The following is a 27,005-nucleotide window of genomic DNA, read 5'->3' on the forward strand; positions in this document are numbered from 1 at the left end:
TGAACAGTGCAGATTTTCCAAACTAAAAACTTAGAAAAACGAAAAGGTAGAAAACCAATTTTGATGTCCAAATCCAATTATTTTGTAGTAGAAAAAGATGCCAGGGCTCAAAAGAAGAAAGCAACTTTATTAATATTGCATAAACAATTTCTTTTTTATACAGTTATTTACAGTGCTGTTTGGTTAAATAGGCAGGATATATGGCAGTATTTTCCCTTTATATACTTTGTACAGTGCAATAGTATATAATGTGTACATATATATATATTAAAATAAGTCTTTCTTTTTTAAAAAAAAGTAGCATGCAAGGGGTATTTTTAATTAAAATATCACACCTTTACTTTTTTATTTCTACCAGGGTTTATAATATATTCCAGCATTAAAAAAACTTTAATTTAAAATAGTGTGTTGAATTGGAGTAGTCAAATGTTGCCCCAAATTAAGAAATGCTTGTGGATTGTCCTTTTCACATGTAGAACGGAGAAACCAGTTTTGTGCATGACGTCCATGCCAAACTGCATTTCGCCAAAAGTCTGAATAATAGAACCTAGACACAGAATGGTCAGTACAGGGCATTTGTATCCTTCTGATTCTTTTTCGCTTTGCCATTTCTGTTGTGCAAATGGTGTTTCCTGCTACCTGCATTGGGACAGCCGGAAAATGAGCAAAAATGCTTGGTTTCGGAAGGCGGCGAGTTGGCAAAATTCTCTCGTGAAAGGTCCACCAACCTGCGTCACCCTAGAAACAGGTGTTTCTGCTCATTTTGGGTTGCCCCAGAGGCAAGCCGTGAGAGCTACTAGCATAATCAGCAGAGGCAGAAGCACCCTGTTGGATTCTGCACTGTGTACGCCGTTTTAGAAGTACGGATTCTACACACATTCAGTCCTGACAATGGGGAATAAATATTGAAAGGCCTGCATGTTTTCTATGGCAAAACAGATGAAGAGAAGATCGCTACGGCAAGTGATTCCATCATGTCTTCCTTCCAAAGGTAAAGTTGCCTAAGGATGCCATAGCAGGTATTTTTATGTGGATACAATGGAACTGAATTCATGAAGCTGCCTTATATGGAGTGTGTCAGTCAGCCCAATACTGTGTGTGTGTGTGTGTGTACACACACACACTGCAAACAAAAATGCATCAATACACCCGAGAAAGATAAAATCAGCATTATATGATGAAATGAATGCCTGCTAAGAAAGAAAAACTTATATCTGGTGTTTTAAGTATCCCAACTATAAATTCTTCATTGCAATCTGTATTTCACGGTAAACAAAAAACAAACGTGAAGTTATGGTGTAGTTTTTTAGAAAACAATATTCCAAAAATAGAATGCAAACACATTTATTTCCCAGGAACTTCCTAGTAATCAAACTGCCAAACCCAACAAATCTTCCAACAATTCTACATGTGGAAAATCAGGAAATTTCTACTTTAGGAATAATGTGCTTGACCACAGGTGCTACTCTTCAAGAGATTCAGTAATTGACAAACATCGTAACAAGTGCAATTATAAAGTAATATGCATTATTTAGCATGCAATTATTCCTATGAAAATTCTCATTCCAAAAGGGTATGATCTGGGCAGAACTATATCATGTTAGTTGCATTTCCAAATAAACGTCTCTTAATTCCTATTAAAATGCGCCATTTATAATCAAAGGTCGTTACTTTCAGTATAATTTTACGCTGCAGTTTAGATGTGTATGCATTTCCATGTGCCTAATATACACATTTTTTGCAAGCACACTCTTTGTATGCACATAAATATCCACTTTTATGTATGTATATTTTTCTTGGAGAACAAAATGGTACAATTTAGAAGGGCAATATTGAAGTATAATTGCATTTTGGCTCACATATTGTCTTGGGAACTGTGAATGATATAACGACTGATTTCTCCCCATCTCTACCTGGCTTTAGATTCAAGTGCTCCTAGAAGCATCAACTGTACTAGTATACCTGCAGGCCATTGGCTGATACCCTCCGCCAATGAGGGTGAAGTGACGCTTACATCTACCGGGGAGAACGCTTTTTCAGCAGTGGCTTTTAGGCACCAGGCAAAATCTTTTTTAAAAAATCCACACAGGCTTTTAAGAACATTTATAATACCATTGAAATAAAACCCTCTATTTATTGCACTTTAAGCTGCTGCTTTTGTTTGTATTGTCACTGCTCTTCTCAATATTTGTAAACTACCTTGACATCATTGATAAAAGGTGATATAGAAATGTTTGAGTGAAAGAAAGGAAGTTACATTTGCAGAGGTGATGCAGCTGCCTGAAGTATATTTTGGGCACCATGAAAAAGTGGCAAGCTTTTTTTTATCATCATCATCAATAATAATAATTATAATAATGTGTACACAGAAAGCCCTGGCGTGGGCTGGTCCATGAAGTCACGAAGAGTCGGAAACGACTGAACGAATCAACAACAACAACGATTCTTTTCATGGTAATGTTAAGCGGGGGGTGGTGGTATGTGAAGTGGAGAAGCTCTTTTGGGGAGAAACAAAAATCATCCTATACACATGTGCTAACTTCCAGGAAAGTGGGTATAGGATTGCAGCCTTAGGTAAGTTCCTCTGTCATCTGTTTTTAACTGTCAATCCCCCCCCCCCCAATTCCATATCCAGTAATAATTAGGGAGACAGGACAGCACTCTTCAAATACTTAAAAGCTTGTCACCCAGAGGAGGGCCAGGATCTCTTCTCGATCCCCCCAGAGTGCAGGACACGGAATAATGGGCTCAAGTGACAGGAAGCCAGATTCCGGCTGGACAGCAGGAAAAACTTCCTGTTAGAGCAGTACGACAATGGAACTAGTGACCTAGGGAGCTGGTGGGCTCTCCCACACTAGAGGCCTTCAAGAGGCAGCTGGACAACCATCTGTTAGGGATGCTTTAGGGTGGATTCCTGCACTGAGCAGGGGGTTGGACTCAATGGCCTTAGAGGCCCCTTCCAACTCTATGATTCTAGGATCTGTAGTGGTGAGAGACCAATCAGTAAACCCATTGATAAAGCCCTGAAGCTTTCAACTGAAAATGAAGTATTGTTTTATTTTTGCTTACACATTTCCTAAAAAATAAATAAATGGTTATTTATCTCTAGAACTGCCATAGTAAAATATGAAGTGCAGGTTAACTAGGTTCAGAAATGTTTGAATAAGACAGTTTTGAATAAGGTCAACAGACCGTACATTAAATGCGAAGCCGTTTATAACATTTGATCAAGGCGCCTGGTGTCCCTTAACTGTAGTAGTTCAAAATACGGTAGGAAGACTTTGCATTGGCGTTATAAAATGCCCAGCACGCTTCATTTCCTTGTAAAAAAGTTGATGGAAAAGTAGGTAGTGAATGCAGTGCAATCATAATAATTGGGGGGTGGGGGAAAGTGCTGGCCACAATCCTGTTTAACAAATGAACAACAGCAACAGCAGCAGCCTTGGAAAAGCACAATTCGTTCATGTATCCTTGTAGAAGGATTTCCCTCTCAAAGCTAGAGAGGTGAACCAAACAAAAAACGAAAAAACTGAGGTGGATGAAGTTGAATAAATGATTGTTTTCATGTAGATCTCAATTTCCAGGGGAAGTCAGAAGATTAGAAATATATTCTTGAGCATGTCCTGGCCCATAATAGAGCAAGCCATCCAACGGTACCCAGTTTATGTCATCGTTTTCTTGTTTCCAAAGCAGGGGATGAAACAGAATCTGTGCGCCATGCCGAAAATAATAATAATGGAGGGCTCTTATGGGTTCTTTTTTATTGCATTAGGAAATAAAAACCATTAAAGCATTAAGACAGCCCTTTTATATCCCTGCCAAGAGGCTATAGCTGATTTATAAGTATGCTGCCGGCATCAGGGTCTTTCTTGATCCATTCTTGTTAACTGTCTCTCTCTCTCTTGGGCCCATTTATTCCTTTGCCCGTTTATTTTAAAGTTGATCAGGGAGACAGTTCACCGGGCAGCGTTGCGCATGCGTGGGTTGCGTCACAGTGTGATGGCTACTCCATGCCACTCCGGAGGATCTGATTTGCTGCAATCAGCATGACGCTGATAATAAAGGCCATCGCAAAAGCACATATTAAGCTTTTCCGTACACAGGTCTGGCGGTTCTGTTTCTGGGAATGCACTAAAGAAGGAAAAGGCAGAGAAGGTAAGAAAAGGCAGAGAAGGTAAAAAAGAGAAAGAATTTTTAATCGCCTTTCTAAATTGCCCTTCCTTAGCTATGTAAAACTTGCAAAAACACCAAAACACACCACCCAGTAAAACAGTAGCAAATGTGAAACCAATAGCTGAAAATATGAATAATTTTCCAGTGTAAAAATTTTGAAAGAAAATGAGTTTGGTATATGTTTTGTTTTGGAGAGGAGTCCTCTGTGGTTATGTCACCTGTTTGATGGCCATCCTCTATTTGAAGGGTTGTCTGATTCAAATCTAGTTGAAAGAGAAGAAAGGAAAGGAACCTCTCGTGCAAGCACGGAGTCACTACTGACTCTTGGAGGGACGCCAGCTTTCGCTGACGTTTTCTTAGCAGGCCTTATGGTGGGGCGGCTTGCCGTTGACACTGTCCATCAATAATAACAATAATAAGGGATAATAAGGAATAACATAAGGATAATAAGGGAGCCATAATAAGGGAGACCTGGGCCACAGCTAGACTTAAGGTTTATCCTGGGATCATCCTGGGTTCACCCCTGCCTGAGCACTGGATCCCCTATGTGTCACCTAGGTGAACAGGTTTGACCCTAAGGGATAAACCTTAGGTCTAGCTATGGCCCTGGTTACCACTGTGACACTGGGTGTCTATTTAAATTGCAACCGTTATTTTGAAACTGTAATCTATATGCAAATTAGCATGTAAAATTTAATGTAAATCTCTTTTTTGGGGTGATGTATTTCCTCTTCCCCCCCCTTTTTTGACAGTTTATGTGTTCTGAAATCCCCGGTCTGGAGGTCTGAATTATGAGGTCTTGTTTTATTATGTGGTTCCGTAGTATTATTATTGATTATAGTTATTATTATTCAATTAGTTTTTTCAGTTCACACCTTTCTTTTCCCTCCCCCCTATGTTACTGATATGCACATGCATAATAGATGTTTTCGATCTTCCCTCAGAGAGAGAGGGATATCCATCTTTGGAGGAGGACAGCCAACCTCACGACCCCCTTTGCAGCTGCCAAGGAAACAAGGGGAGACATGAGAGCACTCTTCAAATACTTAAAAGGTTGTCACACAGAGGAGGGCCAGGATCTCTTCTCGATCCTCCCAGAGTGCAGGACACGGAATAACGGGCTCAAGTTACAGGAAACCAGATTCCGGCTGGACATCAGGAAAAACTTCCTGACTGTTAGAGCAGTGCGACAGTGGAATCAGCTACCTAGGGAGGTGGTGGGCTCTCCCACACTAGAGGCCTTCAAGAGGCAGCTGGACAACCATCTGTCAGGGATGCTTTAGGGTGGATTCCTGCATTGAGCAGGGGGTTGGACTCGATGGCCTTGTAGGCCCCTTCCAACTCTGCTATTTTATGACTCTATGATTCTATGAAACATCCCTGGCCTGTGCCTTTCCAATCAGTAACCCCTCATATTGGGTTGTGTGTTTTGTTTTGTTTTAAAAAGCCAGGTTCGGTGTGTCTGTTGAGGGAGAATGGGTGGGTGGGGGAGTTTGGATCTGCAGAATTCATATCCTTCTCAGTCCTCTTAACCTAAAATTGAGAAAAATGTATGATAGACCTTGAGCTGACATACATAATTCCAACCCTGCTCATCCAAATGGCAGGGAAATCATAAAAGAAAACGAGAATACACAACTCAAAAGAGACCAAACAATTATAGCTCCCATTAATAGATAGGGAGGACTTTTTATATGACAGTTCTGTAGGCTGACCATATGAAAAGGAGGACAGGGCTCCTGTATCTTTGACAGTTGCATAGATACCTCCAGAGGCAGGGAATTCCACAGGAGGAGAGCCACCACTAGGGTGACCATATGAAAAGGAGGACAGGGCTCCTGTATCTTCAACAGTTGTATTGAAAAGGGAATTTCAGCAGGTGTCATTTGTATATATGGAGAACCTGGTGAAATTTCCTCTTCATCACACCAGTTAAAGCTGCAGGTGCCCTGCCCTCTTTTAAATCAGGTCACTCTAGTACAGCTCCTACAGCTTTAACTGTTGTGATGAAGAGGGAATTTCACCTGGTTGAAATGACACCTGCTGAAATTCCCTTTTCTATGCAACTGTTAAAGATACAGGAGCCCGGTCCTCCTTTTCATAGGGTCACCCTAAGTTCTGTCACCTCCAGATCTCTCCCCTCTGATAGCATTGTTTTGCTAGAGTGTAATCCTAGGTGTGTCTTCTCATTCATAAGCCTCAATGAGTTCAATGGACCTGACACCCAGATAAACGTTTCTAGAATTGCAGCATTAGACCACCAGCCAAAATGGCCACACATCAAAAGTGCAAACAGGCAAAAACTGTTCTGTTCAAAATTCATAAGACAGTGGGGGAGTCTCACCTTCAAATTCTGTTTGACAGTTTCCAGAGTTCTCATTTAAACTCTCTTCCTCAGTGATGATAATGTTTTCAATGTCTTTCATAGTTAAGTGGTCCCGGAATGCATGATAGAGAATATGTTTTAGTTCCTCCAAAGTTATCCGTTGCATATCAAACTGTGGAAGTCAATGAGAGTTTTGTTAGACTGCCATTCAACACTGCTTATTTCTGACATCACAGTAACTCAAAAAAGAAATATGTTCTCCAGTTTCCTAGTCGTTTCCTTTCCCCAGAGATTTTTCCTGAAGGAATATGACCCTCAACCTATGGAAAGTTTCCCCCACCTGGTTTATGTAATGGAATTTAACAGAAAAATGTCATGATAATAAACTCCCCTTCTATAAGTACATCCCACGTTAATAAGACAGACACACAACCCCCAATTCCTCATTGAGAATAGCCAGTGGTTTCTCAATTCAAGAAGGTTTCTCAATTCAAGAAGGACGCAGACAAGCTGGAGCGTGTTCAGAGGAGGGCAACCAGGATGATCAGGGGTCTGGAAACAAAGCCCTATGAAGAGAGACTGAAAGAACTGGGCATGTTTAGCCTGGAGAAGATAAGATTGAGGGGAGACATGACAGCACTCTTCAAATACTTGAAAGGGTGTCACACAGAGGAGGGCCAGGATCTCTTCTCCATCCTCCCAGAGTGCAGGACATGGAATAACGGGCTCAAGTTAAAGGAAGCCAGATTCCAGCTGGACATCAGGAAAAAAATCCTGACTGTTAGAGCAGTAACAATGGAAGCAGTGACCTAGGGAGGTGGTGGGCTCTCCCACACTAGAGGCATTCAAGAGGCAGCTGGAGAACCATCTGTCAGGGATGCTTTAAGGTGGATTCCTGCATTGAGCAGGGGGTTGGACTCGATGGCCTTGTAGGCCCCTTCCAACTCTGCTATTCTATGATTCTATGAAAGGGATATATAGTGCACTACAATATACTATTAAATAATCCCAGAAGTAGTATAGATCCTGGATCTGGGGGGGCTGGAAGTACGATGTTAAACTATATAGAAACTACTTTGCAAAGGTTGCATATTTCTAAAAGATTTTACATGAGCTCTACTTGTCTACGAATTCAGCAAAAGAATAGGTTAGCTGTTTTCCCAACACCCACAAGAGGTCACCAAATACATTTTTTTTAGACTTCAGTTTAATAACTTTGGCTGCCATGCGTAACACTGTTTTTATAACCATTCATTAAGAAAAAGAAGAGGAGGAAAAACCCTGCTATGAATGCCTGGCTTCGCAACTCAGCAGACCAGCATCACTGATATGTTGATTTTTAGCAACATTGCATCAATGAATTGCCTTTTATTGTCGCTCGTCTGATGAGGGGAAAGTGAGATTGCTGGAGTGGCACAGGCCTTTTTTTCTTCCTTGCTACTGACGCCAGAGTAACTCTTGGGACAAGTTACTCTACCAGGTTCAGATGTCACGACAAGCCACCCAGAGAACAAGTTATCACAAGCCCACTACAAGCCGTGGGTTCTCAGGGCGAATTATTCAGGGAAAATAAAAATTGCCCATGCCATGTAGTGAACATGTACTTTGTCCTGGCACGTCTGCTTTTTCCCCTTTTAAAAGAAGAAGCTGCTGGGAGGGTCAGGATCATGGAGGGTGAGGAGGGTGAAGACCGTCCCCACTGTCCTGTAGTTCCTGCAAAGCACCCAAATGATTTTATTGACAAGGGAGTGGGAAGACGATGCTGAACTGTACATACTACAACATGTTGTATACAATTCGAAATTGGTTAAATCTGTTCCATGTGTCAACTCTTCCATATTTGGGCCAGGTGATCGAGAAACCAGGTGATCGAGAAACCAGGTGATCGAGAAACCAGGTGATCGAGAAACCAGGTGATCGAGAAACCAGGTGATCGAGAAACCAACTCCAAGCAGTTTTGGATGACACAGGTTGTGTCATGGTTGTGACACAACCTGTGTCACAAACTGACACAAACTGACAAAGGTTGTGTCAGTTTTGGATGACACAGGTTGTCTAGACCCATTTCAAACCGGTTTCAGAGCAGGATACGGAGTTGAGACCGCTATGATCACCTTAGCGGATGATCTAGGCCTGAGTATTGACAGGGGGGGAGTGTCCCTGCTGGTACTTTTGGACCTCTCAGCGGCTTTCGATACCGTCGACCAGGGTATCCTTCTGGAACACCTGAGGGGATTGGGAAACGGGGGCACTGTCCTTCGGTGGTTCCGGTCCTACCTCTCGGGCAGGTTCCAGATGGTGATGCTTGGGGATAGCTGCTCCTCAAAGAAGGAGCTGCTGTGTGGCGTACCACAAGGTGCCATCCTTTCTACAATGCTACTAAATATTTACATGAAACCGCCAGGAGAGATCATCCAGAGGCATGGGGCAGGGTGCTATCAGTATGCTGATGACACCCAAATATGCTTCTCTATGCCTTCGACAACAGCGTCAACTAAGGATAGTGTGTCTCCTCTGAATGAATGCTTGGAGGCGGCAATGGGCTGGATGAGGAAAAACAAACTGAGGCTGAATCCAGACAAGACGGAGGTGCTCTCTGTCAAAGGCCGGAACCTGGGTTTGGAGGTGTCAACCAGTTCTGGATGGTGTTACACTCCCCCTGAAAGACTGCATTTGCAGCTTGGGGGTGCTTCTGGACCCATCGCTCCAAATGACAGCCCAGTTAGATGCGATGGCCAGGAGTGCCCACTATCAGCTTGGGCTGATATGCCAGCTGCGGCCCTTCCGAGAGTCGGAAGGGATCTACACTACTGCTTTTAAAGCACTTTGAAAACGTTTTGAAAACTGTATATGCTGTGTGTCCTGGGCCCCAACAGTTGTCAAAACTGTTATAAAGCGCTTTAAAGCAGTAGTGTAGATCCCCCCTAAAGACAGTAGTGCACACGCTGGTAACTTTGAGGCTCGACTTCTGCAATGCACTCTACATAGGGCTGCCTTTCTGCTTAGTCCAGAAACTTAAACTAGTTCAAAATATAGCAGCCAGGTTGGTCACCAGTACACCTAGGGGGTGAGCACATTACACCAGTTTTAAAATCTCGTCACTGGCTCCCAATTAGTTACCAGGCGAAGTATAAAGTGTTGGTTATCACCTTTAAAGCCCTACATGGTTTGGGTCCAGGCTACCTGAGAGATCGCCTTCTCCCATACAATCCGTGCCGCACACTCAGGTCCTCTGGGAAGAACCTACTTCAGTCAGCAATCTACTTCAGTGTAGCAGACTGACCCAGAGGACCTTCTCTTCTGCTGCTCCCAGACTGTGGAATGGCCTGCCTGAGGAGACTCATCAACTTTACAGTCTATTAGCATTTAAGAAAGCTATAAAGACTGATCTCTTCTGGGAGGCCTATCCAGTGGAATTTTAGGATGCTTTTAGGATGTTTTAATAATGTATACTATGTTTTTAATTCAGTTTTATCTATTTTGTTGTTCCCTGCCTCGATCCAAATGGAGAGGTGGGTAAGAAATAAAATTATTATTATTATTATTATTATTATTATTATTATTATTATTATTATTATTATGTTTTATCATTCACTTACTGTGACAGAATTGAATTTTTACATGGATGTACAAGAATTTAGTTCCACTTGTGCTAACGCAAACAATTTTTTAAAAACACAGTCTGCAGAATCTGTGCGAGTCAGAAAAAGCCGGTCCATTGCAGAATGTGCAAGCTGGATATATAGAAATCCAAACTCATTTGAATCCATTGCAGATTTATGTTGCATCCAAGAAATAATAATAGCTACAATCCTAACTTTGTAAAAGAAAGAAAGAAAAAATATTCCCCATCATGACTGCAAATTTAAAAAACCCACTAAATGTATGCCCTCTTTTTCTGCTTGCACTGATCTAGAATGAATTAAATATATTTTCATTTTTTCTTGATGTTTCTGAATTTATGTCCCACCAGATTAGTCTTCTGAAGTGGCTAATGAGAAGACAAAACCTTAAAATACACGTACATTTAGAGGACCAGAGCCCTGCTTTGGCATTACATACCTCATGGGGAAGTGGGGCCATGATAACTGGCACTGGCCTCTATTTCATAGCTGCAGTGTCCAACCCTGCCATCCTCTATGCACATAGAACCATAGAATCATAGAGTCGGAAGGGGCCTATAAGGCCATCAAGTCCAACCCCCCTGCTCAATGCAGGAATCCACCACAAAGCATCTCAGACAGAAGGGCTCTAGGGCTCTAGGGTGGGAGAGCCCACGAACTCCCTAGGTCATTGGTCCCATTGCCGTTCTCCTCTAACAGTCAGGAAGTGTTATCATGGAAGACGGGTGAGGTGCCGGACGACTGGAGGAGGGCTAACGTCACTATCTTCAGAAAGGGCAAAAAGGAGGAACCTGGGAACTACAGACCAGTCAGTCTGACATCCATCCCTGGGAAAATTCTGGAGCAGATTATAAAGAAGTCAATCTGTAAACACCTTGAAATCAATGCAGTGATTACTAGAAGCCAACATGGATTTGTCAGGAACAAATCTTGTCAGACTAATTTGATCTCATTTTTTGATCGGGTAACCTCCCTTGTGGACTGTGGAATGCTGTGGACGTCATATATCTTGACTTCAGCAAAGCTCTCAACAAAGTGCCCCATGATATTCTGATTAACAAACTAGCTAAAAGTGGGCTAGATGGAACAACTATTAGGTGGATTCACAGTTGGCTACAGAATCAGACTCAAAGAGTGCTTATCAACGGAACCTTCTCAAACTGGGGAGAGGCAACAAGTGGGGTGCCGCAGTCCTGGGCCCAGTGCTCTTCAACATTTTTATTAATGATTTGCACGAGGAGGTGCAGGGAACGCTGATCATATTTGCAGATGACACAAAATTGGGTGGGATAGCTAATACCCTGGAAGACAGAAACAAACTTCAAAGTGATCTTGATAGGCTGGAGCGCTGGGCTGAAAACAACAGAATGAAATTTAATAGGGATAAATACGAAGTTCTACATTTAGGAAATAGAAACCAAATGCACAGTTACAAGATGGGGGATACTTGGCTCAGCAATACTACAAAAGAGAAGGATCTTGGATTTGTTGTAAATCACAAGCTGAATATGAGCCAACAGTGTGATGTGGCTGCAAGAAAGGCAAATGCTATTTTGGGCTGCATTAATAGAAGTATAGCTTCCAAATCACGTGAGGTACTGGTTTCTCTCTATTCGGCCCTGGTTAGGCCTCATCTAGAGTATTGCGTCCAGTTCTGGGCTCCACAATTCAAGAAGGATGCAGACAATGTAGCTTATTAACCTATCATGGGCTATCGTGACGTCCAAACGCAGCCTTTAACTGCTGCTATGGCCAGTATTCTAGTGAACTGAAAAACCAAAACGATAAATTATTGTTCAAATTCGTTGAAACTGAATACTGATTTCTCTCTAGCTATCACATAGATAGAAATGCTCTTTTTAAAACTATCTCTTAGCAAAACACAATGGGATCACTATGGTTACCAGAACAGCCTAAACCAGTGTCTGCCTATCTGAACGGCATTAAGCCAGGTAGGCATAGCAAGATGTAAGCCATGAAACGGAGAAGTGGCTGAAATCCCCAGCAACTGACTTGCAGAAATATCCGCTCATGTATGAAGCATCTGCAAATTGGGTATAAGAGAGATCCTTTTTTCTGGGAATGACAGATGACATTAAAAATACACAATAAATGTCATCCGTTTCTTTCTTGCCATGGCAGGAGCACACTTCCATGAATTCTATAAATTGCTTTAGTGTATTTCGATTGACATATTTTGCTTTCTAACACCCCAGCTAGCTAGACTACTTTTTAATAGTTAAAGTCTCGATCCTCCCAGAGTGCAGGACACGGAATAGCGGGCTCAAGTTACAGGAAGCCAGATTCCGGCTGGACATCAGGAAAAACTTCCTGACTGTTAGAGCAGTACGACAATGGAATCAGTTACCTAGGGAGGTTGTGAGCTCTCCCACACTAGAGGCCTTCAAGAGGCAGCTGGACAACCATCTGTCAGGGATGCTTTAGGGTGGATTCCTGCATTGAGCAGGGGGTTGGACTTGATGGCCTTATAGGCCCCTTCCAACTCTGCTATTCTATGATTCTTTTTAGCACTTGTTAGGCCTCATCTTGAGTGCTGCGTCCAGTTCTGAGCACCACACTTCAAAAAGGACACAGATAAGCAGGAACATGTTCAGAGGAGGGTAACTGGGATGATCAGGGGTCTGGAAACAAAGCTCTATGAGGAGAGACTGAAAGTACTGGGCATGTTTAGCCTGGAGAAGAGAAGATTGAGGGGAGACATGAGAGCACTCTTCAAATACTTGAAAGGTTGTCGCACAGAGGAGGGCCAGGATCTCTTCTCGATCCTTCCAGAGTGCAGGACATGGAATAATGGGCTCAAGTTACCAGAAGCTAGTTTCCAGCTGGACATCAGGAAAAACTTCCTGACTGTTAGAGCAGTATGACAAGGGAACCTAGGGAAGTTGTGGGCTCTCCCACCGTAGAGGCCTTCAAGAGGCAGCTGGACAACTCTCTGTCAGGGAGGCTTTACGGTGGATCCCTGCATTGAGCAGAGGGTTGGACTCGATGGTTTGTCTTCTAGCTGCACTTTGAGCTTTCTGGGGTGCTGATCTCTTCCTATCTTGTTTACCTTAGAAACCTCAGCCTGGCTCAAGATGTGAGCCATAGCAGATCCCTGAAATCCAAACTACAGTGCAGAACATCGACAAAACCCATGGCTTGAAACAGCATAGGTTAGAGGTGCTGTGGTGACATAGGGCACATTATTTTTTGCCACTTTTCCATTATTTTCAAACTACATTCTTGCCATGGAGCAGGACTCTGGAACTTCATCCTCAGAGGATTTTGAACGCTTGTACTCTTAGAAGAAGGCTCCAGAGCTAATGGTTCCAGGAGAAAATTCAGCTACGTAAAGGTCTCATGAAGTCTGCCCCTCACTGGGACCCAGTTCTCCAGAAAGACCAGGGGTCAGCTCACCTGCATTCAGAAGAGGTTGCATTACTCTCTCCAATTTCTGAGGCCTCACTCCATGAGGAAACTAATATCCCAGGCCACCCCCATGTAGTTGCAGCCTGAGATTGTATCTTAAAGAACCCTGACCTATTTAGTAAAGCCTCAGGCCTTAACTAGACCTAAGGTTTATCCCAGGATCGTCCCGGGGTTATCCCTGTTCATGTAAATGACACACAGGGGATCCCAGGAGTAGGCAGGGACGACCCTGGGATGATCCTGCGATAAACCTCAGGTTAAGCTAAGGCCTCAGTCAGCATGGATGGGGGCAACAGCCTAAATCTAGCAACACTTCTATTTAAACCTCAGTCTTACGGAGATCCTTGTTGGGGCAACATACAGACAATTATGTCTAGCTTTCAGACACAGCACCACTCAAATCTTTCCTTGGGGCTGATCTCTTTTTGTCTTATTTCCTGAGAAACATGATCTAACATAGAATCATAGAATAGCAGAGTTGGAAGGGGCCTACAAGGCCATCGAGTCCAACCCCCTGCTCAATGCAGGAATCCACCCTAAAGCATCCCTGACAGGTGGCTGTCCAGCTGCCTCTTTAAGGCCTCTAGTGTGGGAGAGCCCACAACCTCCCTAGGTAACTGGTTCCATTGTCGTACTGCTCTAACAGTCAGGAAGTTTTTCCTGATGTCCAGCTGGAATCTGGCTTCCTGTCACTTGAGCCCGTTATTCCGTGTCCTGCACTCTGGGAGGATCAAGAAGAGATCCTGGCCCTCCTCTGTGTGACAGCCTTTTTAGTACTTGAAGAGTGCTATCATGTCATGATCCCTGCTCCACAGTAGAACCCTGCAATATATCTCTGGGATTGAGGTCAATGAGGAATAATACCATATCATCAGCAATAGGCCCTGAATATGTCCAGTACTACAGACAGACCTATAGCTTTACTGAACCAAAGCCTGAAACTGTTCACTTACTTCTAAGTAGACACAAATAGGATTACAATGTAAATGTACATTTTCTTTCTTTCCATTCGTATCTAATTGCTGCTCTTGTTGATGTAATTACTTCCAAGGAGCTTATGGCAGTGCACTTAATCACATTTTTCTCCTCCCCGTCAACATCCTAGTAAGGTTAAGGTGAGAGCCAGTAGAAGCCTCATAGTCACCAGGGCCGGTGCCAGACTATTTTGCACCCTAGGCAAGGCCAGCTACTTGCACACACACACACACACACCCTGCAAATTGCGCGGAAGTCCGAATGTGTGCACCGAGTGGAGAGCTGGGACCGGCTCACTTCAATTTGGGACCGAGCCATCTGGAATTCACTGGGACTTACTTCCATGTGAACACAACCCGCTATGCAGCCTGGCGTTTACTCGGGGGAATAAGTCTTCTGAGTAAGGAGGCATAGGCGGATTGGGCCACACTGGTGCCTCCCGGTGCAACGCTTTCTCGGATGCAAGTCCCGTTGATCCACGCGCGCAGGATCAGGAAGCAGGAGAGTTTGCCTTGCGAGGAGTCCACAAGTCCCTAGCTTTCCTGGGGGAAGGGAGAGGGAGTCCTGCATCGTGGCCTGTTTGAGGAGAGAGGCAAGGCGACCTGGTGCCCCTTCCTCAGGAGTAAGGCAGAGGCTGGCTTGGGCCAGGGTTGAGCTCGCCATGTGCTTTTTCTTCTTCTTCGAGTGGCGGCCTCCCAGCTCTGGGAGGGCGGCTTCCGGGCAGAAGGCTGAACATGGAGCTGCCCACCCCCACCCCAGCGTCCCTGGCTTCGCTTCGGCTGGGCGGGTGCGGGGCGCCACTTCGCCCGCCCAGGCCCAGCTGAATCCTTGGGCCGGGCTGGCCCAGCTCACAGCCAACAGTGCGCGTGAGTGCTGCGCTGCGTGGTGCCCCTCTTAGCTTGGCGCTCTAGGCGGCCGCCTGAGTGGCCTCTATGGTAGCACCGGCCCTGATGGTTACCCATTTAGCTTTGTGGCTGAGCAATGAGTTGAACCTGCGACTCATTAAATGCACACTATGCTATCTTGCTGGTAGTTCTGACAGATTGCTTACCATTCTTAACTCCTCCTTCCTCTGCCAATTTATTGCATGCAAGAGTGCACAGCACATAAATTTCCCCTACATACTGAAAAATTGATGGAATCAGACATAAGAAGGGTTCAGAAAAACTTCGCTAATGGATCTGCCATATCCACATTGGAGACAGAACCTGCCAGATTACTGTGGCATCCCTAAAACTCAGCATGCACTGTTTTTCCAAGGGTAAAAATTTACCCGGGATGTTATAGCTGCATCCTGCCTTATAGTTACTGCATTGAATAGTTGCAGTGGTGAACTGGGTGAGCTCAAAGGTACCTTCCAACTGTAAACTTCTATGATGAAGTAACTAAAATAATTCCTACATTCTGCTCTTCATTTCTCCTTCCCCTTTGTTCTTCTAAACGGATCGGGCTTTCCCACAAGGAAAGGCTGATAATTTTTTTTAACAATGTTGCATGCACGTATTAGTGCTGGAGTCTCCAACGTGATGCTCACAGTTGATTTGGCAACTGCAAGGCTAGGTTAGGCACCTGTGTCAAGTAATTTCCCCCTCCTTGACAGGTTAAGGGAGATATTCCTCTATTCACTTGTATAGCAAGAGAATCCTCTTTGCTGAAAAACAGCTGGGGACAGCCAAGCCCCTCCCCTACCAAGGACCTTTGGGACAACAAGTTCTTGGCAGGGGGCTTTGCCCCTTCCGCCAATTTTCAGCAGTACAAGAAGGACGCAGACAAGCTGGAGCGTGTTCAGAGGAGGGCAAACAGGATGATCAGGGGTCTGGAAACAAAGCCCTATGAAGAGAGACTGAAAGAACTGGGCCTGTTTAGCCTGGAGAAGAGAAGATTGAGGGGAGACATGATAGCACTCTTCAAATACTTAAAAGGTTGTCACACAGAGGAGGGCCAGGATCTCGTCTCGATCCTCCCAGAGTGCAGGACACGGAATAACGGGCTCAAGTTAAAGGAAGCCAGATTCCGGCTGGACATCAGGAAAAACTTCCCGACTGTTAGAGCAGTACGACAATGGAATCAGTTACCTAGGGAGGTTGTGGGCTCTCCCACACTAGAGGCCTTCAAGAGGCAGCTGGACAACCATCTGTGAGGGATGCTTTAGGGTGGATTCCTGCTTTGAGCAGGGGGTTGGACTCAATGGCCTTGTAGGCCCCTTCCAACTCTGCTATTCTATGATTCTATGATTCTTCTCATCACATGCAGATAAATGGAGAAATTGTTCCATTCACTTACACAGGTATGGGGAAGAGAGAGAGGGCGAGAAGGAGGAAAACCAAACTGAGAGCGAGAGAGTGAGAAAGGAAAGATGGGGGGCAGAGAGTGAGAATGAGGGGGTCACAGCTTATGCTATAGGGTCATGAAGAAAGTCCCAGGTTCAATTTCCAGCTTCTCCCAGTAGGGTGAGGAAAGAACCCTGCCTGAAACCCTGAAGAGCCGTTGCTGCCAGTCAGTGTTGACAATACTGGGCTAGATAGACCAAGGGTCTGACCCAGTACAAGGCAGCTTCCTATGTTCCTAATGAATGAATGAAAGAAAGCAGAATGAGAGAAAGAGCAGTCGGGGTGCGTGGGAGGGACGGAGAGATGCTAGAATGGCAAAGACACACACGAAGAGAAGCTCCCAAGATTTTAGAGACGGTGCCCCCATCCCCACAGTAGCCACTTCGTGGCAGTACCCAGGACACTTTTTGAAAAGGTCGTATGTGCCTACAAAATGCCCACACGCAGGCGTGCGCCCGCAAGAGAGGTTGCATTCCGCTTTGTGGGACTCTCATCTCTGCGACAATCACACACGTTCCATGAGAAGCTGGAAAGTAGTTCATAAAAATCGGAGGGCTGCGCAGCGAGCAAGTAATACTCCTATTTCCATGGTTACTATCTCATTAATATGCTGGCGACTGCTGCAAAGAACGGAGGCCTGCCAAAGCAGGAAGGAAATGATGCAGCGTCTTACTCATTTAAACACCTTTCAGGGGTAATGGCACAGTACATACAAATGCATATAACTGAACCCCGAAGCAGCTTTTGTCACTGCTTTTTAAAAAGTGGGACTGTAACAAAATTGTTGCAGCATAAAGTGCTCCTGTCCAGGGTTCCACCACACCAAGCCCTCGGGTAGGAAATCCCATTCCTTTCCCTCAGCCTTCCATTATTCTGTCCAACCTCCAGCTGTCGGCCACTATTCTGTGCCCACTGAACACGCTTGGCGTTGTCCTGGGTTTTTTTTCCAGTCGGGAGACCTTCATATTCCCCCCACCCCCACAAATTTATTTTTGGGTACTTCTCCAAAACTCAGAATCATAGAATCATAGAATAGCAGAGTTGGAAGGGGCCTACAAGGCCATCGGGTCCAACCCCCTGCTCAATGCAGGAACCCACCCTGAAGCATCCCTGACAGATGGTTGTCCAGCTGCCTCTTGAAGGCCTCTAGTGTGGGAGAGCCCACAACCTCCCTAGTTAACTGGTTCCATTGTCGTACTGCTCTAACAGTTAGGAAGTTTTTCCTGATGTCCAGCCGAAATCTGGCTTCCTTTAACTTGAGCCCGTTATTCCGTGTCCTGCACTCTGCGAGGATTGAGAAGAGATCCTGGCCCTCCTCTGTGTGACAACCTTTTAAGTATTTGAAGAGTGCTCTCATGTCTCCCCTCAAACTTCTCTTCTCCAGGCTAAACATGCCAAGTTCTTTCAGACTCTTTGTTTCCAGACCCCTGATCATCCTGGTTGCCCTCCTCTGAACATGCTCCAGCTTGTCTGCATCCTTCTTGAATTGTGGAACGCAGAACAGCCCCTTAAGCCTGCTCAAACCTCCCTCTTTTACATGGATGACACCAATTTTAGCTACATTTTTTCTTTGAATTATTTTGAGGTATTTTAAAACTGTAAATATCCAAGGAACTGAATAAATATGAAATACGATAATACAACTCACTATTCATTATACATAGGCTTCAAAATGTATTTCTTTATTTCTTTTCTATACTGTACAATAACCGAAGCTCTCTGGATGGTTCACAAAAATTAAGAAGCGGACCAGACAGCCAAATAAGTTTCCATTTGAAGTTGGAATTTCTATGCCACCCATTCAAATGTTGAAAGCCTTATAAAGTCTTCAAACCATAGGAGGTGAGCATTTATCTTTCCAGTGTTATAATAGTAGGGGTTTTTTACCTGTCAAGAGGGTGCAGAATGACATTTATACTTACCATTCATTAATTTCCATGAAGCAGGTAAATAATTTTAAAGTTTGTGTACAGCAACAAATACTATTTAATTATTTATTACATTTTTATACCGCCCAATAGCCGAAGCTCTCTGGGCGGGACACAAAAATTAAAGATTAATTAATTAATTACTAAAGATTATCCCAGTACAACATTTATCCGTATAATAATCTCCTCCCCAAAAGAAGCAACTACTGGACATTGACAAAACATACATTAAAAAGAAGCATTGGCTGAATTTCACCGCCAGCAATTAGCTGAATTAGACAATCCCTAATTAAAGAGACATCACAATGTCCAATAGTCCTGATTCAAAAGTCTTTGCTGAATAAGATGCACCCTAAGATCCATAGATGTAACAGTTACAGATTGTCAAAGTAGCAATCCCCTGATTAGACAGAATGGAACAATCCAATTTCCGTTTCCATTCCTGCTGAAACCGCATTTATCATATTCATTCATTCATTCACCAATAACAAGTATTTTTAGACTCGGATTGTGGGTCGCTTTGACCAGCTTGGCCCAAACCTACATAATAAACAAATTTTGCAATTTCAAGTATTGCTATTCAGCCATAGCTGAAAAATCATATTTGGCACACAGAATAGAAAATGACAAGAACTCATCGTCTGTACCCACCAGTTGATTCAAAGTAAAAATTGCCTTACCCGTCTATGTCCACCACAGAAACATTTTTTTTAACAATTTCTAACTGTAGAAACTGTAGGATGAACTCTATGCATTCTTGTAATGTCTAGACCCTAAAAGAGGGGAACCAGACTAGTCTATCCCCAAATTGACCAACTAGATCTGAAGCAGACAGGAGAGACCATGAGTTGCCGAAAATATAAGCCAAGACTCAGAAAGCAAAATCCCTCTTCTTTAATTGGAAGGTGCATCCTTTTCAAAGGTAATCATGATGTAGAGGAACCTCTACAAAATTTACAAAACAAACCATTTATTTTCTGAAAATATTTGCCTTATGGCAGCCTTCCTCAACCTGGGGCGCTCCAGATGTGTTGGATTGCAACTCCCAGAATGCCCCAGCCAGCTGGGGCATTCTGGGAGTTGCAGTCCAACACATCTGGAGCGCCCCAGGTTGAGGAAGGCTGCCTTATGGGAATCCCACATACAACATATTCACCTTAAGTGTATTCACCTTACCTCACAAACTCAGTGTTAAATTTACCTAAATCCCAAGAAATCTCATTAATCCATGCACCTTCAAAACTGCCAATCTGCAAGTGCACTACAAGATATAGAACATCCAATTGGCCTCAGTTTAGATTTTGACCAATTAACTGAATAATCAGACAAATTGCTAATCAGCTGCATCAATGCCAGCACAGATGACTGGAGATCAGAAAGAAACAATTAAAGATCGCCAGCATAAAGAATTCTAAACAATCATGCACAAATCCACGAACACGACTATTCTGTTGAAGAACACAAGCCAAAGGTCCCAAACGTAAAGTAAATATCAAAGGAGAAAGTGAACATTCCTGTCTGGTTTCTCTCTTAAGTGGAGGAAAAAAGAGGCGCCCCACCCCATTAGCCAATCCAGTTTTTGGAAATTAATACAAATTTTAACCCACTTCAAAAATGCTAAAGAACACAACACATTTCGTCAAAGTAGCAAAAATAAATTGCCATTAAACTTTATCAAATGCTCTTTTCAGCATCGAAAGAGACAATTCCGGCCTCGTCCAATCTATCTGCAACTAATTTAAGATGATCAGCCCGCTGTCTACGTTTGATATATCCCACCTGATCAGTTCGAAACAATGTTGCAATAACTTCTTGAAGTCTATCAGCCAAAATAGCAATTAATATTTTTATTAATCTCTATTTAATGCGAATTTAGCAAAACAAAACGAAACAAAATAAATCATGAAAAGAAAAAAGGAACAAGAAATCACATGCATTGAAATATCAATACTCCATCAAATATGACATTCTGGAAAACAAGCTTCAAGACAGCTTCAAGAAAAACAGACCAAATATCAATATATTTATCCATTCACGAGTGGCGCCTACATACTGCCCATTCAAAAGTTGATAGCGTTGTTAGGCTCTCAATCCATTACATTATAGGAGAACTTTTATCCTTCTCATGGTGTAATATCAGTCTTTGGCTGTCATAAGGACTCAGAAAACCCATTTGTCCTGACCATTTCTTAACTTCCAAGAAACAGGTAAATAGTTTACGAAGACAGGCACATCATTCAATACTAAAGGGTGTTGCAATACGAACTTTATCTGTATTATAACCTCTTCCCAAAAGGAGGCAACTATTGGGTATTGCCAAAACATATGGATAAGCAAAGCATTAGGTACATTATATTTCTAACAATTATGCAAATTAGACAAACTCTTATTAAAAAACACATTGTGGAGTCCAATAAACCCAAAACAAGATTGTTTTTGCTGAATAAGGCATAGCCTAAGATCCATAGATACTTCAGGTACAGACACTAAAACAATGGTCCACTCGTTAGGCAAAATAGAGCACTCCAATTCTCTATTCCATTCCTATTATATCTGTTAGAACAAGTATTTATATACATGAACTGTAGGTTGATATGACTGGTCAGCCACTATAATAATAATGGGGGGGTCCAAAGCTATAAAAGCGGTCGGACCAAACCTAGATTCCAACAAGTTTTGCTAATGAGAGTATTGCCATTCAACCATTGTGGGTAAATCGTATTTAGCACGTAACCTTACCTGTGCAGTCAGCAACAGCAGCAGAAACCCACAAGAACAGGTAGATGAGAATAGGTGAACCTAATTCTCCAGCAAGCTCAGGAACAAATAATATTGATTCTACAGTTACCCAGCCACCTCAAGCAATATGTAATTAGCCCTCAGGTCTTGCAACTACAGGTCTAGGGTTATGCACTATGAACTTACAGATAACAGCACTGTAGACCTTCAACCAGATCCAGCAAGTACTTGACAACATTACTCTGAGAGTGCATGCTCCAATCCTGACTGTGTATCCAGAATCCTGCAGAGACTTAGGCCTATTGCGCCAGAGACTTTGGGCCTCCTCCTAGAACTACTCATTACGGTTGCTGATTTGACTGATCCTGTGCTCCAACTGGAATTAATAAATCTATAATTGCTATATTTATGTTGTTCTAGTAATCATTTGGGATGGAAAGTGGACAGAGGGACATGTTCCCCTTGGCAGAGGGGGCACACTTTGTGATACCAACACACTAGGAAAGATATTATCTCCAATCAGCATCTATTCAGGTAACCAGACAGGTCACCAAAAATATTAATCAGTCATCAAAGCTGGAATAGATGCCTGGAGTTTTGAAATAAACAATAAAGGGTCATCAGCATAAAGACTAATTTTAAATTCTAAACCAGCATGCACAAAACTGTGAATACTATTATTCTGTCTCATTGCACACACCAGGGGTTCCAAACATAAATCAAATATCAATGTGGAAAGTGAACATCCTTCTTGAGTGCCTTGCCCAGGCAGGAAAAATGCTGCAAACCAACCAATAGTCATAACTGTAACTCTTGGGGTTGAATATAAAATTCTAACCCACTTCAGAAATTCCACCAGAAGACCAGATTACTCAATGACCCTGTTCAGATGACATGCTAAGCCATGGTGGTTAAGTATTTTGATCCAAACATTATGGCTTAGTGTGTTGTGTAAACTATGACTTAGCATGTCATGTGAACCATTCCTAACCATGGTGGCTACATAATCATCATAGAATCATAGAATAGCAGAGTTGGAAGGGGCCTACAAGGCCATTGAGTCCAACCCCCTGCTCAATGCAGGAATCCACCCTAAAGCAGCCCTGACAGATGCTTGTCCAGCTGCCTCTTGAAGGCCTCTAGTATGGGACAGGCCACAACCTCCCTAGGGTAAACATACACACAACCTTTTTCTGTAAAAGGGTTAGTGGCCTAACCATGGCTTAGCTTGTTGTCCGAACAAGCCCAATGCAGCAAGCATAAATTTCCAATGAATTTGGTCGAAGGCATTTTCAACATCCAAAGAGATAATGGTCGTGTGGTCAGATCTTTCTGAATTTAAATCACAAGTTATCAGTATTTTTTAATGAATCCCACCTGACCTGATAGGAACAATGTTGTAATGACTTGTTGCTGTCTATCGACTAAAATTGCAGTATTTTAATAACTTCACATTTATTAGTGAAATAGATAGATAGTTAGCACAAGTATGATCCTTGCCAGGTTTAGAATAACTGCAATTTAATCACCATTTAGCAAAAAAAAGAGAACCCAATTATTTTCTAACCTTTTAGCTTTGGAGCTAAAAGTTTAGAAAACTTTTATACCACTCTTTGGAAATCCATCCAGACCAGGGGATTTCCCACTGTTCATATTTGTAATTGCTTTCATGATCTTTTCTAGTCTCAGTACAGCCGCATGATATTGCTATTGTAAAGAGCTCAACCTAAGAAAGAAAGAAAAGTTCATAGCTTGATTCAATATTTCACTACCTTTACTATATCTCTGTGTTAAACCCTTAAAATTCTGGATTTATATCTCTGGGAGAATATGTATTGCGTTATTCTCATCTTTAATAGCGGAGACAGAATTTCAATACTTTCGAAGTTTAAGATGATGTGCCAAAATTTTACCAGGATATTCCCCATTTTCCCCATACAGTGGTGGCCAAAATTGTGGATGCTTTTTGAAATTTTCATGTTTTGCAACTTTGCATGCTTAGTTCTGTTCTGTTTCACGAAATTCAAAGGTTTATATATCAACTGAATGACCTGATTCACGTAATGCAACAATCCTGCTACTTTTCCTGGGTGTCCAATCAACTCTTTTCTTTTGGGCCATTACTTTATTTATGATGTACGTACAAACACTTTTAATTTGAGAAATACTTCAAATATTCACACCATCTCCAATTGCGCTTTAGTTCCAGAACAAACAGCAAAGCTGACTTTCCCCAACTTGAAACATGATGTATCGCAGCTACTGCCATGTGATTGGTCCCCAGAACAAGGACTGTGATTGGCCAGTAGGGTTTACACTTCCAATCCGCTTCTTCACTCAATCACACCGGTGTTTGTTTTTAGACTAAAGTAAGCATAATTTTTTTGTATTGCAGATATTTGCATTCTGTTTTTTTGTATTGAATTCGTAATAAAATTCTCTTTCAATTTATATATAAACATTTGAATAGCGTGAAACAGAACGCTTTCTATAAGCATGCAAAGTTGCAAAACATGAAAATTTCAAAAAGTGTCCACAATTTTGGCCATTACTGTATGCCTGTCATAAACATGTTAAGGCAAATTCTGCCTGATATGAAAGCGTATTATTCAGTTCATATTTAACATTCTGCAACGCAACTTCATGCTTAAAAACACTTGTCGCATTATTCTAAGTTTTTTTTCTTATAGGAAGCAAAAGCAATAATTTGACCCTTTATAAAAGCTTTACTGGCACAAGAACCTGGCACAAGAAAAGCTGCAATGGCACAAGAACCTGCAGTACAATTCAGCAGAAATTGGGATTTAAACAACTCATCATTCAAAAGAGAAACTCTAATTCCAAACATACTGGAACATGATCTGAAACTACCAATGCATCAATCTTACAAGCCTTTATTTGCTGCATCAAAAACACCATCTTCCACAATTTTTGTACATAGTTGCATTCCCACCACATATGTAAATACGTTCCTTTTCCCCCACATCCTCTCCAACAATTTGCTGAGTGCTGATTATTTATCTTGTTTAATCTAATTAGGTACCACCTCCATATAATTTTAAAATAATTATTTTATTCTTACTGACATATTTCTCAACGCTCTTTGTTTCCATAGTCCCTCCCAGCTCTGTTGTCCTATTTGTACTTTCAAATCTGTCTCCCAAACCATTTTACCTGAAATTCAACCCTTTCTCCACCAATATTCTATATATTTCACTCATTAACCCTTTTGACGCTATTCTTTCCCCCCTATCATTTTCTTTCTTAACTATTAATTCCTCAAAAGGATAGCTCTTCTGACCTCCCTATTATTCCAGGATATTGAATTAGATTGGTTTGCTTAAAAAGGCACAATAAACAAAATTTTCCCTATCCTTAGCTGTACAGGTTCAGGATCTGCATAGGCCTTTAATTCAAACGTGTTCCTCAGTAGTATCTACAGAGTTACTTAATGCTGCCCTTTCTAGATCACAGCAGGGACAAAATTATTGAACTGGGTTTATAGAAACCTAAAGCCACTTACCGTATTTCTTCGATTCTAAGGCACACTCCCCCCCCCCCCATATAAACATCTCTAAAAACGGGGTGCGTCTTAGAATCGCGGGTGTGTTTATTATTTCTTAGAATCAAAGCTTTTTTTCTGTTGGTGGTACTGAAATTAGTGTGTGTCTTACAATCGATGGCGTCTTAGAATTGAAGAAATACAATACATATTTTCATAAGTCAATACTGCAGCTCGATAATGTGCTAGAAGAGGATCCAACATAAGTTAGTATCATGTCAATTCAATTAACTTCATAGAATTAAATTAAAATAATAAGAAGAAAATAATATGAAAAAGATTAAGCAGTTGAGTCTAATTGGAAGTTAGAAGATCTGACAACTTTGTTTCAAAAATGGTTTTTAAAAAAGAAAAAAACCTTTTAAATCTCAATGGATGCTGAATTTGGAATTAATCCAAATCAAAGGAAGTAAGTCCTGTGAGAAATTCCCAAAGGAGAAGAATGAAGTTTGAATTATTTATTTTTATTTATTTATTGCATTTATATCCCGCCATTTTTTCTCCAATGAACCCAAGGCAGTGTTCATCCTCCTTCTCCTCTTCATTTTATCTTCACAACAACAACCCTGTGAGGTGGGTTGGGCTGAGAGTCTGTGACTGGCCCAAAGTCACCCAGCGGGTTTCCATGGCTGAGTGGAGACTAGAACCCGGATCTCCGGACTCCCAGTCCAACACTCTAACCACTATGCCACACTGGCTTAATTTATTTATAAGGTTTATATATAATTCTATACCCAATCAAATTCCTGGGATAGGAAAGCTTCAGAATCCTGATTCTCTGTGACTTGAGGTCTAAACCAAACATTGGAAGGCAGCCACACATAATATTTACATTTTCAGAATACACCCAAAAGAGATATAATTTAGAAGAATCCATTTGTTGGGCTCCAGCTTGTGCATCCCCAGTGAGTTGGGTCAGCTCTTGGTTTTCTGCCATTATTATTATTATTATTATTATTATTATTATTATTATTATTATTATTATTATTTCTTTCTATCATCCACTCATTGTGACAGAATTGAATTTTTATATGGATGTACAAGAATTTAGTTCCACTTGTGCTAACGCAAACAGTTTTTTAAAAACACAGCCTGCAGAATCTGTGCGAGTCAGAAAAAGCCGGTCCATTGCAGAATGTGCAAGCCGGATATATAGAAATCCAAACTCATTTGAATCCACTGCAGATTTCTGTAACATCCAAGAAATAATAATAATAGCTACAATCCTAACTTTGTAAAAAAAAAAAAAAGGATTCCACATCATAGAATCATAGAATAGCAGAGTTGGAAGGGGCCTATAAGGCCATCGAGTCCAACCCCCTGCTCAATGCAGGGATCCACCATGATGGCAAATTTAGAAAATCCCTCTTTTTCTGCTTGCACTGATCTAGAATGAATTAAATACATTTTCATTTTTTCTTGATGTTTCTGAATTTATATCCCACTAGATTAGTCTTCTGAAGTGGCTAATGAGAAGACAAAACCTTAAAATACACATAAATTTAGACGACCAGAGCCCTGCTTTGGCATTACGTACCTCATGGGGAAGTGGTGCCATGATAACTGGCACTGGCCTCTATTTCATAGCTGCAGTGTCCAACCCTGCCATCCTCTATGCACATAGAACCATAGAATCATAGAGTCGGAAGGGGCCTATAGGGCCATCAAGTCCAACCCCCCTGCTCAATGCAGGAATCCACCACAAAGCATCTCTGAGGGCTCTAGGGTGGTAGAGCCCACGAACTCCCTAGGTCATTGGTCCCATTGCCGTTCTCCTCTAACAGTCAGGAAGTGTTATCACTGCCCCCTATTTCATAGCTTCAGTGTCCAACCCTGCCAACCTCTATGCACATAGAATCATAGAACAGTAGAGGTGGAAGGGGTCTATAAGGCCATGGAGTCCAACCCCCTGCTCAATGC

At 42.2% G+C, this 27,005-nt stretch overlaps 1 protein-coding gene across 1 annotated transcript in view; it reads right to left on the reverse strand.

Annotated features, from left to right (window-relative positions):
* Window positions 1-3,934: 3,934 nt before the first annotated feature.
* Window positions 3,935-27,005, reverse strand: part of CALN1 (calneuron 1) — a 154,938-nt gene continuing 131,867 nt past the window's right edge. The window contains exons 5-6 of the mRNA XM_063146601.1: window positions 6,518-6,671; window positions 3,935-4,131 (exon numbers count right to left, since the gene is read on the reverse strand). Of these exons, the coding sequence (XP_063002671.1) occupies window positions 4,004-4,131; window positions 6,518-6,671 (282 nt within the window). The 3' untranslated portion in view covers window positions 3,935-4,003. The remainder of the gene's footprint in view (window positions 4,132-6,517; window positions 6,672-27,005) is intronic.

The sequence above is a fragment of the Elgaria multicarinata genome, chromosome 22 (genome assembly GCF_023053635.1).
Source record: "Elgaria multicarinata webbii isolate HBS135686 ecotype San Diego chromosome 22, rElgMul1.1.pri, whole genome shotgun sequence".
In the NCBI taxonomy this organism is placed as follows: Eukaryota; Metazoa; Chordata; class Lepidosauria; order Squamata; family Anguidae; genus Elgaria; species Elgaria multicarinata.